The following is a 19,767-nucleotide window of genomic DNA, read 5'->3' as shown; positions in this document are numbered from 1 at the left end:
GCTGCTGCCTCCTGCCTACCAGCCACTCCAGCTTGAGGCCATTTCCTAAACCTCGAGTATTCAGGCCTGGCCCATCTTTATTCTTCATCTTGCTTGCTATGGCTCCTCAGATTCTCAGATCTCAGCCTCCTTAGTAGCTAGGATTGTAGGTGTGAGCCACCAGCACCTGGCATGCCATGTATTTTTTTCTTTAATTATGTTTTGTGTACACATGCATGTACATATGTGTCACACATGTGTGTGCCAGGGCAGGAAGAAAGGACAGCTTTGCTGGAATCACTGCGGTGTGTGTGTGTGTGTGTGTGTGTGTGTGTGTGTGTGTGTGTGTGTGTGTGTGAACTCTATGGGAGGAGGTAATATTTTGTAATAATTGCATTTGTGTTTGTTGCTATGGTTTGCTTTGCTATATTTTATCCTTACTGCAAATGTATGAAGAGTTGTAGAGCCAGGCTTGGTAGCTCATGCCTGTAATCCTGGCTACTGAGGAGGCTGAAATCTGAGGATTGAGGTTTGAAGCCAGCCTGGGCAGGAAAGTCCATGAGACTCTTATATTTATGAACCAGCAAAAAGCCAGAAGTAGAGGTGTAGCTCAAGTGGTAGAACACTAGCCTTGAGTGAATAAGCTAAGGAGTAGCTCCCAGGTCTGAGTTCAAATCTCAGTACTAGAAGTGGCGTGCGCATGTGTGTGCACACGCACACACACACACACACACACACACACACACAGTTAAAAGAAAACCATTTACAAGCTGAAAGGGTAGTAAATCTAAGTTTAAAGCCACTGCTGGCTGCCACAGTTCCCAGACAGCCTGGGTCTTTACTTGCTTCCAAGTTAAAAATCTCTACTCGAGCCGGGCGCTGGTGGCTCACGCCTGTAATCCTAGCTACTCAGGAGGCTGAGATCTGAGGATCGTGGTTCAAAGCCAGCCCGGGCAGGAGAGACCGTGAGACTCCTATCTCCAATAAAGCACCAGAAAACCGGAAGTGGCACTGTAGCTCAAGTGGTAGAGCGCTCGCCTTGAGCTGAAGAGCTGAAGGACAGCGCCCAGGCCCAGAGTTCAAGCCCCACGGCTGACCAAAAAAAAAAAAAATCTCTACTCAAGAAAACCTCTGAGTTTCCCCCTTGGGGACTGAGCAGCTGTGACCAACCCCTTCTTACCCAGCGATGACACCTCCCAGGCTGTCTCCAATCCCTGGGCCCTCTAAGCTCCTCTGTGTTTGCCTGCCATCAATGCCAGGCGCTTCTTGTACTATGGGGTTGAGTGAATGTAGCAGGCACCATTTAAGAAACTTGTTTATTCTGTCTTAGAAGATGATCTGAACTTTATTTCTCTCTGTTACATTAAAAAAAAAAAATAAGTTGGGCACTGGTGGCTCACGCCTGTCATCCTAGCTACTCAGGAGGCTGAGATCTGAGGGTCACCATTCAAAGCCAGCCCGAGCAGGAACATCCATGAAACTCTTATCTCCAATGAACCACCAGAAAACCGGAAGTGGCTCTGTGGCTCAAGTGGTAGAGCGCTAGCCTTGAGCTGAAGAGCTGAGGGACAGCGCCTAGGCCCAGAGTTCAAGCCCCACGAATGACAAAAATAAAATAAAACAAACCAAAGAGACTGGAGGAACTTGCTGAAAGATACTGGAACCATGGGCCGGGCTGTTCTCTCTAGACCTGTTTCCTAATGGGTGACAACGCTGAATGGAAGCTGATACTTTGTGTCCCCCTGGGGGTCTCCTGTCCCTCTGCATGCTCTGGGCTCTCCTCTCTGTTCTCCTCCTCCCCCAGCCATTGCAGAGGGGGGCTGAGATTTACAGGGCTCTCTGCAGGACCTCTGTAAGCCACGTCATTTCCTGGAGCCACATGGACTGAGCTGGAATGAAGCAGAGACAAAGAGAAACCAGCTTCCTGCACCAGTCACCTGTGGCTCACGCCTGTCATCAGCTACTCAGGAGGCTGAGGTCTGAGGATTGTGGTTTGAAGCCAACTGGGGCAAAAAAAGTCCGTGAGACTCTTATCTCCAACAATACTCAGAAAAACTGGAAGTGGCGCTGTGGCTCAAGCGGTAGAGCGCTAGCCTTGAGCCAAACAAGCTCAGGGACAGCACTCAGGCGCTGAATTCAAGCCCTATGACTGACAAAAAAAAAAAAAGGAGAAAGAAAGAAAGGAAGGAAGGAAGGAAGGAAGGAAGGAAGGAAGGAAGGAAGGAAGGGAGAAAGAAAGAAAGAAAGAAAGAAAGAAAGAAAGAAAGAAAGAAAGAAAGAAAGAAAGAAAGAAAGAAAGGAGCTTCCTGCTGTCCCTGCGACGCCTCAGTGAAGCCCGGGAGAAGCAGCCAATGGGGAGCCCAGGAGCCTGGGAGGGGAGAGGGCTAAGAGGGTGGTGGGGGAGGCCTAGGGGTTTTCCCCGGCTTCTGGATCATGCTGTACTCTGCTTCCTCCTGGGGTCTCTTGGTGTTTGAGTCCTGCTTCTCAGCGTTAAACACCACTGAGCTATAGTGAAGATCTTCCGTGGTGGGGCAAGCCTGTGGGGAGAGAGCTCAGGCTCAGGGAGGGTGAACAAGGGAGGGGGTGGGTAGGCTGCATCACGGGAGGCCCCAGCCTCTGGGCCTCACGCTCTTTCCAGGACTGGGCTCTGCGCTCCTGCCCACCCAGCTCCTCCTCTCCACCGGGGCTGGGGTGGGGGTGTTCCTGGGGCCCCCGGGGTGGACTGTCCAGGTCCATTCTACAAGGACACTGAGGCCTGGAGAGGGTTAGAGCACTGGTGGGGCTCCCCCAAGTGCCTTGGGGCTCCCTTGATGGTGTGACCTGACAATGTTACAACGGGGTCCCCTTTCTGTGGGCTCGGAAGTGGCTGTGGGGACCCTGGCCCTCTAGGAAGAGCGCAGCTGGCAGACGGGCCCCTGTGGGGTTGTAGCTCTGTGGTTAGATCCTAGTGCTGGGGACACAGGCTGGGCCTTATCTCCAAGGGGCCTGGTGGAAGGGAGATCTGCCTCCATCCTCTTCCTCATGGTGAGTCACACGCCAGGCTCAGGCTGGTCCCAGAGCCCTAGAGGACTGGAGGCCGTGTGACCCGAGGAAAGATGGGGCCTTTAGACGTGTGTCTGAGTCTGAAGACACGTGACCATCCAGGAACTAGCCACAGCCAGGGACTCTGAGACCCTGGGGGTAAAAGTGGGGTGCTGGGCTCCCAGCCAACAGGCAAGGTGACAGGTCAGGCAGAGGGGACATGGTGTTCTGGATCCCGAGGGGTGCAGGACAAGATGCCCCAGTTCCCTTACATGGAGTAGACACAGCCATCTGGGGTAAATGGTACCAGAATAGACAGATTAGATAAGGAGATGAGTCACTTTTCTAGAACATTCCAGCAATGGTGTCAGTCAATCAGCCTCCACCAGCAACCTCCATGATCCCTCAGCAGGTCTGAGAAGAGCTTTTCTTCTTGTAGGCTTGGAGTTGGGACTTGGAGGATTGGAGGGCCCTGGCCCCCCACCCCGATACCCCCCATCTGAATGTGTCTCTTCCCAGCCTTGCTTGAATCTCCCGCATAGATCCCATCCCATCATCCCATTTTAAGTGACCATGTGGGCGACGTGTTGGCCACACAGGGTCCTGGGCAGAAATCTAAGAAGCAGAGTAGAGAGCAACGACTGGGGAGCAACACAGAAGGTCATGACCCTTCACCTTGGAGCTGTGGTATGCATATTCATAATACATGCTCTGTCCTGGCCATTCCTATAATCCCAACCTCCAGCCACAATGACCCCAAGCTCTTCTCCGAGCCTCCACCCTGGCCTCTCTGTGAGGCCGGCCTGGACCAGGCCCTGCCTCCCCTTTGCCCATTGCCACCTCCCGCGCGCTTCCTTCCCACCGGCCAGGCTCCACTCACCACGGTGCTGTATTCTACCTCCACCCGCCTGGGTGGCGCTGGCCCTTCCCGCAGGGCCCATGTGTGCAGCTGTAGATTGGCGTACTGGGGCTCGCTCGGCTCGGCAGCCTACGGTGGGGTGGACAGGAGGTGTCCTGGGGTCCCTGCCCCAGCCCCCCTCTCCCCCTGCTTCTCTGCAGACAGCTCCAGCGCCCCCCTCCCTGGGATCCGGGTGCCAGCTCACCCTTCCCACGGGGCCACCACCCTCAGTCCTCTCCAGGCAGCGGGTGCTCCCCAGTGAGGTCAGCTCCTGTGTCTCTCCCTCTTCCACTCTCCCCACAGGGGGACAGAGCAGATGGCCAGAACCCCACACAGACCCCAGTGACCAGTGCTTTCTCTGCCCTGACCACATGCCCCCTCCCCACAGCTACCTTCACCTCCACAGGCTCATGGGAATGTCTGACCACGCCCCCCACCCATCGCCAGGCTCCCCTCCCTGGGGAACCGCCTACCACAGCCCCCCTTACCTGCCTGAGGCTCTGTGACAGATCTGGAGGTTCACGAGCTAAGAGACAAGAGAAGAGGGAGGTGGACCCTAGAACAAAGGAACACAGCAGAAGCAGGAACCCTTATGCGCTCCCCTCCCCCCTCTCTCTCAGAAAGGCTCTTCTCTGAAGACCTCAGCCATAGTCTCTAGAACATTTACTAGCAGGAGAAAAGATAGTATATGAAGTGTAAAATTATAGGTTTAAAAGAGAAATTATGGCTGGGTGCCAGGGGCTCATGCCTGTAATCCTAACTACTCAGAAGGCTGAGTTCTGGTGGTTTATTGGAGATAAGCGTCTCACGGACTTTCCTGCCTGGCCTGGCTTTGAACCACCAGAAAAATGGAAGTGCAGCTGGGGCTCAAAGTGACACAGCACTCGCCTTGAGCAAAAAAGCCAAGTGAAGAGTGTGAGGCCCTGAGTTCAAGCCTCACTACCTGCACACACACACACACACACACACACACACACACACACACACACACACACACACACACACACACACACACACACACACACACACACACACACACACACAGAGGCTACTTGAGGATCCAGAGCTTTTCTAGGTGAAAGGGCACCCCAAGGGTCCCCTGGAACTCCCAGAGCTAAGTCTGGGAAACCCCATGTGCAGGCGGGGCCCATTTCCACGTGAGGACTGAACCTCCTGAGAAAAGGCTTCAGGGGACACAGCAGGGGCAGACCGATGGGAAGAGGAAGTGATTCTCTTTCCACACGAGTGCTGAGGTCAGCTGAGGCTGACCTTTCTGGCAAGCCACCCCAAAAGCCGCCAGGGGTGAGCGTGCGGCTGCGTCCCCTGATCCCTGCCTCCGCAGCTGTGGAGTACGTGATATGCAAGCCCACCTCTGCTGCCCAGCAGAGATTGTTAGCCACGATGGACAAAGATTGCCCTGAGAGGTCGGGTGTGGGGGTGCATGCCTGTAACACCAGCACTTGAGGAGGAATTCAGAATTGGATACCAGCCTGGGCTACAAAGCAAGGCCTTGTCTCAATGAAATAAAATAGTAAAATAAAGTCATTTACCCTGAGAATCCGTTATAATGGATCCTTAAAAAACTGCAAGAGATGGGTGCTGGTGACTCACACCTGTAATCCTAGTTACTCAGGAGGCTGAGATCTGAGGATAGTGGCTCAAAGCCAGCCCAGGCAGGAAAATCTGTGAGACTCAAATATCCAATCAACCACCAAAAAACTAGAAGTGAAATTGTGACTCAAGCGGTAGAACACCAGTTTTGAGCAAATAAAGCAAAGTGTCCAGACCTTGAATTCAAGTCCCAATACTGGCACAACAAAACAAGACAACAAAATACCCTGCACTTCTTAGGCTAGCCCACAAATAAACTAAAAACAGGATAAAAATTCTGACATGACTGCCCCCACTTCTTCCTAGATCTCTCTTCTCTTGTCACTGGATCCTGGGCACATCCAGAGTCATAGATAAGCCAGGTACAGATGGCTCACGCCTGTAATCCTAGCTACTCAGGGGGCTGAGATCTAAGGATTGTGGTTCAAAGCCAGACTGGGCAGGAAAGTTCGTGAGACTCTTATCTCCAATGAACCACCAGAAAACCGGAAGTGGTGCTTTGGCTCAAGTGATAGAATGCCTTGAGCTGAAGAGCACAGGGACAGCGCCCAGGCCCAGAGTTCAAGCCCCACGACTCTCACACACACACACACACACACACACACACACACACACACACACACACACACACACACACACGCGCTCGCGCGCCTGATAGAGAACATCTTCATAACAAAAGGGCTAAAATTACCCCCTTCCCTGATGAACAGCAGAATACCCCCTAAAACGAAGGCAGCACCTCCGATAAAGAGGCTGAACCCCAGATCAGAGTATCAGATCACTTCCAGTGATGGCAGCTGTAACACCTTCCTGGGACCCCTGGCAGAAACAGAGCTGAGATTATGGTCAGCCAGCGCACCCTCAGCCATTTCATCTAGCAGCGGCACCCCTGACGTTCGAATGCTCAGTGTACCAACTTCATCTGTTTGCACCCAATTAAGCTTTGCCTTCCCACATCCAGTGCCTTGCCTGCGAAGCACATCTGCTTCGTTGTTTTTATTGTTGTTGTCATTGTTTTTCAATTCTGGGGATGGAACTCAGAGCCTTACACTCGCAAGGCAGGTGTTCTGTCACTTGAGCCATGCCTGCAGCCCTGAAATACAGCTGTTCTTTTTGCTTTACTTGCTGAGTAAATCTGCCTTGCCCTGTCTCTCTACCTGGAAATCTATTGCATTGGGGTACAAGAATCTAAAGGGCTGAGCTGAGAATCCCCCTCCTTTGCTGGGGGTCCCCAAAATCCTCAAATCTCCACCCAAAGGCTCAACCCAGGGAGAAAGACTGAGGCTCCCTGGAGATGGCTGGGAACCGCCTGCCAAGCAGAGGAGGCTAAATCTCCACCTGTCCTGTCTCTGTAATAATCTAGCATGTTCTTCTGGCATGGAGCTCTCTCTCTCTCTCTCTCTCTCTCTCTCTCTCTCTCTCTCTCTCTCTCTCTCTCTCTCTCTCTCTCTCTCTCTCTCTCTTGGTACTAATGCACACACACAATAACAGAAGTTTGAACTCAGTCCCCATCGGCACTGTCCCTTAGATTTTTTTGGCTCAAGGCTGGTGCTCTACCACTTAAGCCTCAGCTCCTCTTCTAGCTTTTGGGTGGTTAATTGGAGATCAGAGTCTCACAGACTTTCCTGCTCAGGCTGTCTTCAAGCCATGAATGTCAGATCTCAGCTTCTGAGTAGCTAGGATTACAGGCATGAACCACCAGTGTACAGCTGGTACAGAGCTATTAAACCACACCCCGATCAGCAGGTATTGCCCTCAAACCTTCCAGAGTCACGGCCAGGACCTGAAGGAGTGCACACAGGTTTGCCAGGGAAGTGGCAATGACAGCCAAGCCACAGAGAGCCCACCCAGGAGATGCCACAGGAGCCTGGGCACACACAGGGAAGGTCCTGGGGGAAGGAAATCTGGTGGCAGCCCTTAGAGTTCAGAAGGGATGAGCCAGGGAGAGGCAAGGGATGGCACTCCAGCTTTAGACCAAACACAGAAGGAAAAGCAATTGTAAGAAGGGGCTTAAAGTGGGGCACCGGTGGCTCACGTCTGTAATCCTAGCTATTCAGGAGGCTGAGATCTGAGGATCTCAGGTCAAACCCAGCCAGGGAAGGAAAATCCATGAGACTCTTTTTTTTTTTTTTTTGTCGGTTGTGGGGCTTGAACTCTGGGCCTGGGCGCTGTCCTTCAGCTCTTCAGCTCAAGGCTAGCGCTCTACCACTTGAGCTACAGTGCCACTTCTGGTTTTCTGGTGGTTTATTAGAGATAGGAGTCTCACAGTCTTTCCTGCCCGGGCTGGCTTTGAACCTCGATCCTCAGATCTCAGCCTCCTGAGTAGCTAGGATTACAACAGGCGTGAGCCACCGGCGCCCGGCTAATCCATGAGACTCTTATCTCAAATTAATTTAAAAAAAAATCCAGAAGCGGGTCATGTGGTAGAGCACTAGCCTTGAGCACAAAAGCTCAGGGACAGCACCCAGTCCCTGAGTTCGAGCCCCAGGACTGGCACCAACATGGAAAAGTAAAATAAAAAAGACCACATGGTAGAGGCCCGACTGCCTACAGGGCAGCATTTTGGGCGAGTGGAGGTCATGTAAAGGCTTTAAACCAGAAGGAGCTGTCCAGGAGTCAGCATCTGCACATCCCCAGCAAACATGGCTCCTTTAGACCACCACCTTCCAGCCTGGAGAGCTGCTCTGGGGTCCCATCGGGTTATGTGGTCCGGGTGGTCTGAGGTTTGTATGTGGTCTGGGTGGTCTGAGGTTTGTATTCACTGACGAAGACCCTGCGGTCAGGCTGTGCCCCTGTGGGGTGGTGGGAGCAGGGCGAGAGCAAACTCACCTTTGACCCGTCTCTGAAGCATCCTGCAGACCAGCAGTGCAGTGGCCACAAGCAGAAGCAGCAGGAGCACCAGCAAGGAGAGCAGTGTGAGGAGCCTGGGGACGGAGTGGGCCGTGAGGACACCAGCCTCCCTGACTTCCAGCTCTTTTGGTGGTGCTGGAGTTAGCACCAGGGGCCTTGCACAGGCTGAGCAAGTGCTCGACCACTGAGCCACATCCCAGCTCTCTCATGAGCTTTCAAATAGATGTATGCAGTCAGACGCTTACAACACACACACACACACACACACACACACACACACACACACACACACACACACACACACACACACACACACACACACACACACACAGAACTGCACAAACTCCAGGCTGACCTCTGCCTCTCCTGGGCACCTGCACAATAAACTCTGGAAGTGGAATATTGGAGGCCTGAATTTTTCCTTGTCTGACATTAACCCTGAGACTCTGGCTAGGACTCTGATTGGGTTGAGATGAAGGGCTTGAGCTATGTGACTGGCCTCTGTCCCAGGTCCTACAAGTATATTTGCTTGTGGGTCACCCTTGAGTAAACTGAGAAGACCAGGGATAGGACCTGGGTTTTGACTAGCCCCGCCTCCAGGGAAAGGAAAGGGACTGAATGTCAGGATGAATGGCAGTCACGTGTTAGTGATTCAACCAATCACAGTCCAGGTAGTAAAACCCCAACCAAGGAGGGCCGGTTGCTTCTAGTGGGTCAGTGCTTGGAGATCCCAGGATCCCTGACCCCATCACCGAGGTACAGGATCTAGCCCTCACCATGGGTCTCTTTCTTAAGTCGATCTGGATCATTTTAGCCTTCGTGAGGAAACGGTGGGAGTTCTGAGTCTAATGAATGACTCGACCCAAGGCAACTGGAGTGGGGTAGCCTGGGCTTCCCTTGGGGGTGGTCGTGGCTCTGGGCTGTGGAGTCTGTGGCAGCACCAGGGTGAAATTGCAGTGGCCAGTGGTGTCAGAATGGGGAGTATCCAAACCCCAGAAATGCCTCATAACTATTTTCTCAAGTCAGATGTTGTCAGAATATCTGTGGGGGGGCAGGGAAGGTGGCTCACTGGTAGAGGGCTTGCCTTGCATGCCTGAGGCCCTGGGTTCGATTCCTCAGCAACACATAAGCAAAAAGAAAAAAGCTGGAAGTGACACTGTGGCTCAAGTGGTAGAGCGCTAGGCTTGAGCTGAAGAGCTGAGGGACAGCGCCTAGGCCCAGAGTTCAGGCCCCACGACCGGACCCAAAACAAACAAACAAAACAAAACAATATCTGTGGGGTAAGTGAGCACCCCCCCCCTACCCTGCCTGCCCCCAAATTAGGAAGCCCTTCTTAGAGAAAGAACCCAAGATTTCAGGGTTTGGGTAAAACTGAACCCAACCCTCCATCATGAAGCCATGCAACTGGAAAATTGCTTTACCCCTCTGCACCTCACTTTACTTATCTGAGAACCAGGTACTCTGGACATTCAGGGTTGTGTGAGGTCAGGGACTTGGGGCCTTACCATGGGCCCTGGCCCTTGTGGTTATTCCCCTGGCTGCTTGATCCTTGGGTAGGATGGTTTTCAGCTGGGCTGGTGGGTGGCACAGTAGGAGCTCTGGTTGTGGTTGTTGAGGTCTTGGCTACTGGTGTTGTTACTGGAAGCAAAAATCACCAATCAGACTCAGCCATCTCCTCCATTCCCTCATCACTGGCAAGGCCTTTTGGGTTTGATTTCATACTCAGTACTCGCTCAGAATGGAACAGGATGGAAACCTGGGCCAGAGCCACCCCAGGACCCTCCTGGCCCCAGTGATTATTTCCCAAAGGGCTTCAGGTACTGCCCCACCCCCAACAGGCCCAACTGTGTCCTGCTCCTGAAGGCAGGTCCTGCCCAGAGCCCCAGTCACCTCCCCATCCTACCCTGGGGCCCAGCCAGCCCCAGCCACACTCCACTGGACATGATTATCTAACTGCAAATCTGACTTGTCACTTGTCCAAGCCCGCTCTGCACAAAGCACCTTCACCATCGGGTCCCTGCCTGTCCCTGTCTCTCTCTCTGTTTCTCTCTCTGTCTCTTTGTCTCTGTCTCTATCTCTTTCTCTCTCTATTTCTTCTCTCTCTTTCCCCCTCTCTCCCTCTCTCTCCCCACCCTCTCTCCCTCCCTCCCCCCTCTCTACCTCTCTTTCTCCTTCTCCCCCTCCAGAATGGCTCCCAGGCTCTGATCTGATTCCTGCCCCAGCTTCTCCCACCTGAGCTTCTGCGGCAGCCCTGGGGCTGGTAGGAGGGGGGCTCACATGAGAGCACAGACACCGAAACCTGGATGTAGTCATCCAGTCCTTCATGCCAGGGTATATGAATCCCACACCAGTAAGAGCCTGAGTCCTCCAGAGAGAGGTTCTTCAAGGTCACAGTGAAGGTGAGGTTCTCAGGATGGTCACTGATGGACATTCTGCCTCTGCTCACTTCTCTCTCTGAGTCTTTGGTCTTCACAGTATTCTGACATCGTCCTAGCACACTTGAGCTTCTGCACCAGTATTTGTTATATGTCTTGTATTTCTCCTCATACCAGCACTGCAGGCTCAGGGATCCTCCCTGGGTGCCTGTCACTGTCCTGGGGCCTTTCAGAAGACAGCAGCCTGGAAAACACAAGCCCCAGTTCTAGGCCTTCACAGATGGGCGGGGTCAGGGCCTCCAAGCCAGATCACCCCTTTGCACCACTCCAGCAACCCAAGAGGTTGACCCAGCAGTGTCTGCCCTCAGCCTCAGTCCCCCAGAGTCTCACCCTGCTTTCACACATGCTGCCCCTCCCCCAGCAGCCACCACAAGCCCATCTGGTCCCACTGGGGGAGAGGAGCCAGACCCAAGCAGGGAGGCCTTTTGTTTTGTTGTGCAGATCTGGCTGCTTGAACTCTGGGCCTCAGCACTGTCCTTGAGCTTCTATTCCTCAAGGTGAGCGCTCTACCACTTGAGACACAGCACCACTGCCAGCTTTTTTGAATAGTTTATTGGAGAAAAGAGTCTCAAGAACTTTCCTGCCAGGACTGGCTTCAAACCATGATCTTCAGATCTCAGCCTCCTGAGTAGCCAAGATACAGGTGTGAGCCACAGACACCTGAGCAGGGTGGCTTTTTTGACAAGGGCAATGCACACAATTGATTAAGGTGTGGGTCAAAACAGTTCTGAGTGCAGGGCTCAGTAACAATAACCCTCATTCACCCAGACTCAACTCAGCTGGCCCAGATCTGCTCACTTAATTTTCAGGTAAGATCTTTCTTGCTCTCTTTTTTCTTTCTTGCTTCCTTCCTTCCTTCCTTCCTTCCTTCCTTTCTTTCTTTCTTTCTTCCTTCCTTCCTTCCTTCCTTTCTCTCTCTCTCTCTCTTTCCTTCCTTCCTTCCTTCCTTCTTTCTTTCTTTCTTTCTCTTTCTTTTTTCCTTCCTTCCTTTTAAAGAAATAGTGTGTGTGTGTGTGTGTGTGTGTGTGTATGTGTGTGTGTGTGTGTGTGTGTGTGTGTGTGTGTGTGTGTGTGTGTGTGTGTGTGTGTGTGTGATTTCTGGGGCCTAAGTGTTCTCCATGACCTTTTTTTGTTCAAGGCAGATGGCTCTACCACTTGAGCCATAGCTTCACTTTTGGCTTTTCTGGTGGTTAATTGCAGATAAGGGTCTCATGGACTTTCCTGTCTGGGCTGGCTTTGAAGCATGATTCTCACATCTTAAACTCTTGAATTGCTAGGATTATAGGCATGAGCCACTAGCCCCCAGCTTAAGCTCATTTCTGATTGCTAATATTATGTCTGCCATTTTCTCAACCAGTTCTCAGACACAAAGCTGGGAGAGTGCTGACATGAAGCTAATGCTGCCCCTGATCAGGGAGCTTGGAGCTGGCCTTGGGATGGCCACACCCCCAGCTGAGGCATGTCTGTGTGTCTGTCCTCCTGGGGCCCTCGAGAGGCCCTGTCATCAGAAATGGTGGGGTCCACTCTTTACCTAGGTTGGAATTCTTTCATTTTATTACCCTGGAGTGGGGCAATACTGAGGTTTGAACTCAGGGCCTCTCATTTGCAAGGCAACCACTTAAACCACAATGACAGCCCTTTGGCTTAGCTTCTTTCTATTTTTAGATTAAAAAAAATTGTTATCCTAAAGGTGATGTATAGAGGGGTTACCGTTATATAAGTCAGGTAATAAGTACATTTCTTTTTGGACAATGTCACCCCTTCCTTCTCTCCCAGTTTTTCCCTCCTGTACCTGCTGCTTTGGTCATTTTTGACATAGTTTATTCTTACATTTGTGCCCAGTCATCCAGTGATCCTCTTACTTATACTTCTCCTGACAGGAAAACACAACCATATCCAGCTTTTCACTGGTTGAGATGAGGTCTCAATAACTTGACTGCCAGGAGCTCATGCGTATAATCCTGGCTACTCAGGAGGCTGAGATCTGAGGATTGAGGTTCAAAGCCAGTCTAGGCAGGGAAATCTGTGAGACTGTTATCTCCAATGAACCACCAAAAAGCCGGAAGTGGAGTATAATTACAGTGGTAGAGCACCAGCCTTGAACAAAAGAGAGTCAAACAAGAGCAAGAATCTCTGAGTTCAAGCCCCAGTACTGGCACACATGAACATGGGAGAAAGGCTGGCTTCCTATCACTAAGAAATTCTGGGACTTAGTCCAACAAGACAGCACGACTGTTTGAGGAGTCTGTGGTAAGGAGGACTCAGAGACCAATCTGAGGGAGGAGGCTTTGTCCTTGATGGGACTCTTCCACCCTCTGGCTTCATGAAAGTCTCTCCCCGACTGGCCCTGCTACCTGTTCCCTTCCCCAGCCCCATCTCCCCTCCACGCAGGACTCCTGTCCCTCCACTGCAGCCTGGAGTTGCCCTGGCTGGAGCTGCTTAACAGAGACTGAAACCTTCTTTCCCTGTCCCCACCCTTCCTCTTACACCCCAAATCTGGTGACCCACAGGCACCTTCCCCAAACACATAGCACCTAGGTGTCTGTTCCTGGCCACTCTTCACCCAGGCTGGGGGGACCCAGATACCTTCCCCTCCCCCCCACCTCTCCATGGCCCCCACTCTGCCCTGCCCCACACTGGGGTACATCCAAAGTCAGAGATACCCTGGCCCTTCCCTCCCAGGAGTGAGGCCTTCAGCCAGTCCCTCCCATATGGTGGACACAGGGCACCAGGGTGTGTGGACAGAGGAGTCCAGGCTTGAATGCCTCACGTGATATCTCCCCACAGCCTCCCCCCACCTCCCTCCTTCCATCTCCTGCCTCCCCCCAACCCCCAGGAAGAAGACCCCTCACCTGGGAGCCAGAGAAGCAGTAGATTCAAAGGCAGCCACACAGCCAGGACCCAAGGGCTCATTTTTCCCCCCTGAAGCCACCGGCAGCCACGCCAAGACAACAGTGGACCAGGGGCCCCTCTGGGCTGGGCCAGTCCCCAGGCCTCCAACTTCTGCTTTTTCTCCTGGCTGTTTCCTTTAGGGCTTCTTTAAGCTCTGTTCCTGAGACTCGTGAGAAAATGGAGGAAGCTGAGTGGGCTCAGGCAGCTCCAGGCTGATAAGAGGGTGGGAGAGGACCCCAGGGTGGTGGGCAGGACTCAGCGGTGCCCCAGAGCTGAGAACACCCTTCCGGGGTTTCCTCTCTCCCCGCTCCCAAATCTCACAGGTCTGCTCCCCCACTGTCAAGACATCCTCTGGACTGGAGTGCAGGATTTCCTTCTGGTTGGCACCCAGCTTCCCTGTGGTCAGCATGGCAGCCCTGTAGGAGGAACAAGCGGAGCCTGGGTGGAGCTCACCCTGCAGGGCCCACCATTCAGTGCCCACTATGAGGTCTCCAGCAGAACTCCCCTCCCAGGAGTCCCAGCTCTAGGTCTGTTCCCTCCAAGTTAGCACAGTGGCCTCAGGATCCATCAGTGGTTCCTGGTCTTGGATATATGGCTTCTCTTTGGCTGGAAGGTCCTCAGGAAGGCTGTGACCTTCCCTCTGGTGTTGTACCCAGTGGACCTGAGCAAGGACTCATTGGACCCCCGCCTTTTTAGAATAATTAATTAATTATTGTGCCAGGACTGCCTTCAGACCTCCTTACATCTCAGCCTTCTGAGTTGCTAGGATTACTGGTGCGAGCCACCAGCATCTTCCTCCTCCAATGCTTTGTTTAAAACTATAGCTTGTAGGGCTGGGAAGGTGGCTCAATGGTAGAGTGCTTGCCTTGCATGCATGGGGCCCTGGGTTTGATTCCTCAGCACCACATAAGCAAAAAGAAAAAAGCCAGAAGTGGTGCTGTGGCTCACGTGGTAGAGACCTTGCCTTGAGCTGAAGAGCTGAGAGACACCTCCCAGGCCCAGAGTTCAAGCCCCACGACCAACCAAAAAGCAAAATGAAACAAAACAAACAAACAAACAAACAAAAACTATAGCTTGTATCTGTGCCCCAGGAGATGGCTGCTGAGGAACTAAAGTACTGCCTACCTATGACTCCCATGCCACCCAGCAAGTCCTTTTCTGCCCTTTTCCAGGTCTTTTTTTTTTTTTAATAAATTTTATTTTATTTGAGAACATACTGTACAGAGGGGTTACAATTACATGGGCAGGATAATGCATACATTTCTTACCAAGCATTGCAGCCTCCTCCTTTGTTTACCCTTCACCTCCCTTCCCAGCCTCCCCCCTCCCCCCCACCCAATCATACCCCCCTCCCTTCTAGGTCTTTTTATATGGTTTGTAGGGGCATGGGCAGATGTGACAGTGGAAGCCCAGGAGTTTTGATCTGGCATCTAAAACGCTAGTTTCATGTTCACGGGACTGTCTTTGTAAGATGGGGTTGCTGTTATGGCCTGCATGTGGGTACGGGTGGAGTCTCTGTGGACAAGACAGCAGAGTCCCTACAACATCCATGTGTCCAGCTCGGTGCTGGTGGCTTATACCTGTAACTACTCCAGAGTCTGAGAGCTGAGGATTAAGGTTTGAAACCAGGCCAATTAGGAAAGTCTATGAGGCTCTTATCACTACTAAAGTACCAGAAAAAAAAAGTCAGAAGTGGAGCTGTGATTCAAGTAGTAGAAGAGTGCTAGCTTTGAGCAAAAGAAGCTCAGAGACTGTGCCCATGCTCTGAGTCCAAGCCCAGTATGGGGGTGCACATGCAAACACACACATGCCCATGCACACATGCACATGCACACACACACACACACACACACACACACACACACAATTAGATCAATAGGTATGAGGAGAATGCTTAGCAAATCACCTATGGGATATAATCCTCCTCTCAGGACCAGAGAGAGGCACTGAATGATTGAAAGAGAAGCTTTCCCGTGTCAGTCCCTGCCACACCCCTCCTTCAACCCACCTGCCAACAGACCCAAAAGACACAGATGACCATGTGGCAAGGGGTGCCAGAATATTGAGGAAGTGATGCCTTCCTGTCCCTCCCTGATGCTCATCACTAACGGGAATTTGTGGGAAGGATGACCCAAGGGCTGAGCCCCTTTCCCAGGGGCTTCCTGCACCAGCCACAAAACCCCAGACCTAGGAAGAGGCTCTTTCCAATGTGGATGCAGGACTAGAGGCCCGTGGGAAGGATGCTGTGCTGATGCCAGTGGCTATTGAGTCCTGAAAATGGAGGGTCTCCACAAAAGATGTGGGGTGTAGATGAACTCGGGGCTCCCGCATGGGTTTCACGGTCCAAGGTGGTAAAGTCAGGGTCACCTCCTTGCCTGCACAGAGGCAGGTGCCCACCCCTCTCTTCCATTTTCCTTCTCTGAGCCCCCAAACCTCTCAGGGACAGCCTTAGCCCATGGGTCACTCCAATGTACCTCAAAATCTGAGCCCCACCTGCTGAGAAGCAGGTCTGTACCCCATGGTAGAAAGAAAAACTTGACAGCTGAGTTAGCCCATGAGGGCAGGGAGAGTGCCTGAGCATGCCCCCTGCAGACCAGTGCTTCAATTGTGGCTAAACCTATACAACTTGTGATTAAGACCCCAAGAAGCAAACAGAGCCAGATGGGCAAAACAAGTTGTCAGGAGAGGGGCAATAGCGCCAGTCTGAGGACTGGAAGTTTCTGGTTTCTCTTCTCCAGAAGATGGGTGAGACTAGCTACAGTGGCCTGACCTAGCCCATGTTGCCTACCTGCTTCTCTGCTGGACCCATGCTTCCTCCTTGCCCACTCCTGGGGAATCAAACCCAGCCTTGAGGTCCCTTGAGGGGCTCAGACACTTGGATGTTCAATGTGACCCTCAGTCTCCAGGGCACCATCCACACTGGTTTGTCATGGTGCTCATAACAGACCTCTTCCAGGTAAAAATGTAAGACTCTAGGAAATCAGGAACCACTGGAAGCCCCACAGCCTTAGGCTCCCCCACAGAATGGGAGAAAGGAGCCCAGAGCCTAGTGTAGCAGTCAGGTCACAGAAATGCAGCTGGGATCTAAGAACTAGAAAGGTCTCCCAGTCCTCTTACAAACCCTACCCAGCAGGGAAAACCAAGGTGTAGTAGTAACATCATGTAAGCCTGTCAAATGTAACTAGCTGAACACTTAAGATGGGTACAATATCCCTATATCACTTTATACCTTGGTGAAAAATAGGTTCAGGGAGAGGGAGTAAGCTGATGGGTGGCACAATCAGAAGAAGGAACAATAGCAGCATGGATCACTGATCTCTCTCTCTCTCTCTCTCTCTCTCTCTCTCTCTCTCACACACACACACACACACACACAATTATAGACAAATTCCTTTGATAAACATAGATGCAAATTCTTGCAAAGTGAATTCAACAACACATTGAAAAGATCATATACCATCATCAAGTTGGTTTGGTTTTATTCCAGGAAGGCAAGGATGGTTCAACATAAACAGCAGGTTAATAAACTAAAGAACCAGTCACATGATCATCATCTCATAGATGAAGAAAAAGCCTTTGACAAAATCTAATACTTGACCTAGGTACTGCTGACTCATACCTGTAATCCTAGCTACTGAGGAGGCTGAACTCTGAAGATCAAGATTCAAAGCCAACCAGGACAGACAAATACAGGAGACTCTTTCTTATCTCTAGTTAACTAACAAAAAGCCAGAAGTGGCTCAACTGGTAGGAAACCAGCCTTGAATGAAACAGCAAGAGCAGGAGGCTCAGAGTTCAAACCTCAGTACCAACACACACACACACACACACACACACACACACACACACACACACACACGTACACCCCTCTAGGGAAGGGGAGGGGGAGATCTGATCTCCAAGGCAGTCTAAGTGGTCAGTACCTCATGAAAGTGGTTGCTGAAAGTTGGGCTCTGGGGTCTCTGGTTCCTGGCTGATAGTGGACAAAAACCAGAGGGTTTTGTTTTTTTTATCAGATGGTCAGCAGATCAAAAAGATTGCAACCAACTGGGTACTGTCCACTCACTAGATCTCTAGGTGGGCAGGCTGCTGCTCCATTTCTTGCTGCTGCTGAGCTGCCCCAGAAGAGGGCCGGGGTGGGGCTACAGGTGTAAAGATGTAGAAAACATCTGCTCATTTCACCTGGAGGGCTGAGAAGACAAAGGCAGGGATGGAAGCAAATCTCAAGCTTTCCTAACCGCCTTAAGGTTTGGTGCTTCAGCAAGCTCTGCGTTGGGGACTAACACCCCAAGACTCCCAGCTAGTGAGAACCCTTTCCGAGCACTTGTTTTAGCTACAGGGACCCAAGGATGTGACTCTAAACCCTTCCCAGGATTCCTGCTCTTAGGAGAGGAGGAGGCTCACCTTTCCTCATGGTGCATCCAGGGGTCAGGGTATGTGAGTATGAGTTGGGGTGGTGCTAAATGGATGAAACAGAAATGGCCCTGTGGTGAAGGGGGCTCTAGGGTGGAGCAGAAAGAGCACAGGCCGAATGCCACTTCCTAGTCAGGCTAACCACATCTCTTTAGGAGAACACTGACAAGGCTCAAGCCATACATATTAGAACTTTTTGGTGTGTTGGGTGTTGGGGGGCTTCCTGTGATGCCACACCTAAGAGGCTGAGACAGGAAGATTTTAAAGTCTGAGGTCAGCCTGTGATACAGAGAGAGAGAAAAAAAACAAGTGAACAAACAAAAATAAACCTTTGGAAAGTTTTTGAGAGCCACACATGCCTGAGCCATGAGGAGTTTCCCTACCCAAATGCACCCCCTGCTTTTCACTGGTGGCTGGGTGGAGCCCCGAGGAAGAGGGAGGATGGGAGAAGGATGGAAGGAGGCTGCAGTGGTGGGGGTACAAAGCGGGCAGAGCCTAGGAGTGGGGAGGAGGAAGTGTTGATGTCAGCTGGCAATTGTGATTTAGGCTAGACTCTTGATCACACACACAAAATCTGCCTAGAAATGGACAGGAACCCTAAAGAGACAAAAGGCAGTGCCTATGGGATCTGACGTCCCAGCCATAATCCTCTTACTAGTAACTTCATCTGAAAATGAATAAATGAATGAATGAGTGAAAGTTCAGGGTGATTATAAGCAAGGACTCAGTAGATCCGGGTCTGGTATGGGGTTTTACTCCCTTCCTCTACTTGGGACACTTGGTGTGGGCTTGGTTGAGTTACCATCCTTTCTGAGCCTCAGCTTCTTTATTTACAAATCAGAATAATGATCATAGTACCATTCTACAGTATCCACATTCCAGGAAGGTTGAGGGTGTCAGGTCCACAGCCTTTATATGTCTCTGCTATGTCTTAAAATCTACCATGTCCAGTGCTGCAAGGTGAACAGGCTTCTAGAAGGGGGATAACACTATATGAGAAAGAAAGAAAAGGAAGGAAGGAAGGAAGGAAGCAAGAAAGGAAGGAAGGAAAAAGAAACAGAGAGAAAGAAAGAATAAACAAAAAAGAAGAAAGGAAGGAAACAAGAAACATAGAGAAAGAATAAAGAGAGAAACAAAGAAGAAAGAAACAAAGAAAGGAAGGACAATCTCAGGAATGAAAGTGGGGAAACCAGAGTCTCAGAGGACAAAGGACCCTAGATCTTTCCCCAAGCAGCTTTTTATTATGCAGTGTGATACAGTAGGAAAGGTCGTGAACTTTGTAAATAACTAGCAAGGAGTACAAGAATCTCTTCTCTCACACACGGCAGGTATCATTGCCATCGAAGAACAACCCTGAGCTGAACAAGCTCTTAAGCTGACATCCTTGAGGACACTAGCTATCTTCTCTGGGGGTTGGGAGAAGGGGTCAAGGACAGAGGCCAGGGCCACGGTTATCCTGTGCATGCCTCTGCACTGTGCCTAAGTAACCCTTGCCAATTTAGGCATCCATGGCATGGTACCTTTGCATATAGCCAAGGACGCCTTCTGCTTCCATGTTGGGTAACTGTACCTGAAATCTCTGATGCCAACGGTGTCTTTGATATAGGGGCTAAGGATGATTTAAGCATGTATTTGCTTGATATGGAAGGTAGCTTCCCAGATCAGAAG

General features: G+C 51.4%; 1 protein-coding gene across 3 annotated transcripts; it reads right to left on the bottom strand.

Annotated features, from left to right (window-relative positions):
- Positions 1–1,290: 1,290 nt before the first annotated feature.
- Positions 1,291–18,153, bottom strand: LOC138807440 (CMRF35-like molecule 8). 3 transcript variants are annotated; one of them, XM_069993217.1, is made up of 9 exons: positions 18,091–18,153; positions 14,008–14,102; positions 13,647–13,852; positions 10,592–10,978; positions 9,865–9,997; positions 8,339–8,433; positions 4,387–4,424; positions 3,881–3,988; positions 1,291–2,516 (listed from the first exon to the last, which is right to left on the bottom strand). In XM_069993217.1, the coding sequence occupies exons 3-9, from the start codon at positions 13,705–13,707 to the stop codon at positions 2,364–2,366; spliced, it is 975 nt and encodes a 324-aa protein (XP_069849318.1). In that variant the 5' UTR covers positions 13,708–13,852; positions 14,008–14,102; positions 18,091–18,153; the 3' UTR covers positions 1,291–2,363. The 3 variants fall into 3 exon arrangements, with proteins under 3 accessions (XP_069849318.1, XP_069849316.1, XP_069849317.1); XM_069993215.1 differs by having other exon boundaries at positions 13,647–14,102; XM_069993216.1 differs by lacking the exon at positions 18,091–18,153 and adding an exon at positions 17,610–17,642 and having other exon boundaries at positions 13,647–14,102.
- Positions 18,154–19,767: the final 1,614 nt, after the last annotated feature.

This window comes from Dipodomys merriami, unplaced genomic scaffold, assembly GCF_024711535.1.
Source record: "Dipodomys merriami isolate MVZ:Mamm:240054 unplaced genomic scaffold, mDipMer1.0.p SCAF_42, whole genome shotgun sequence".
NCBI classification, from domain to species: domain Eukaryota; kingdom Metazoa; phylum Chordata; class Mammalia; order Rodentia; family Heteromyidae; genus Dipodomys; species Dipodomys merriami.
Note: the sequence above shows the minus strand (reverse complement) of the source record. Positions and strands in the feature narration are given on the sequence as shown.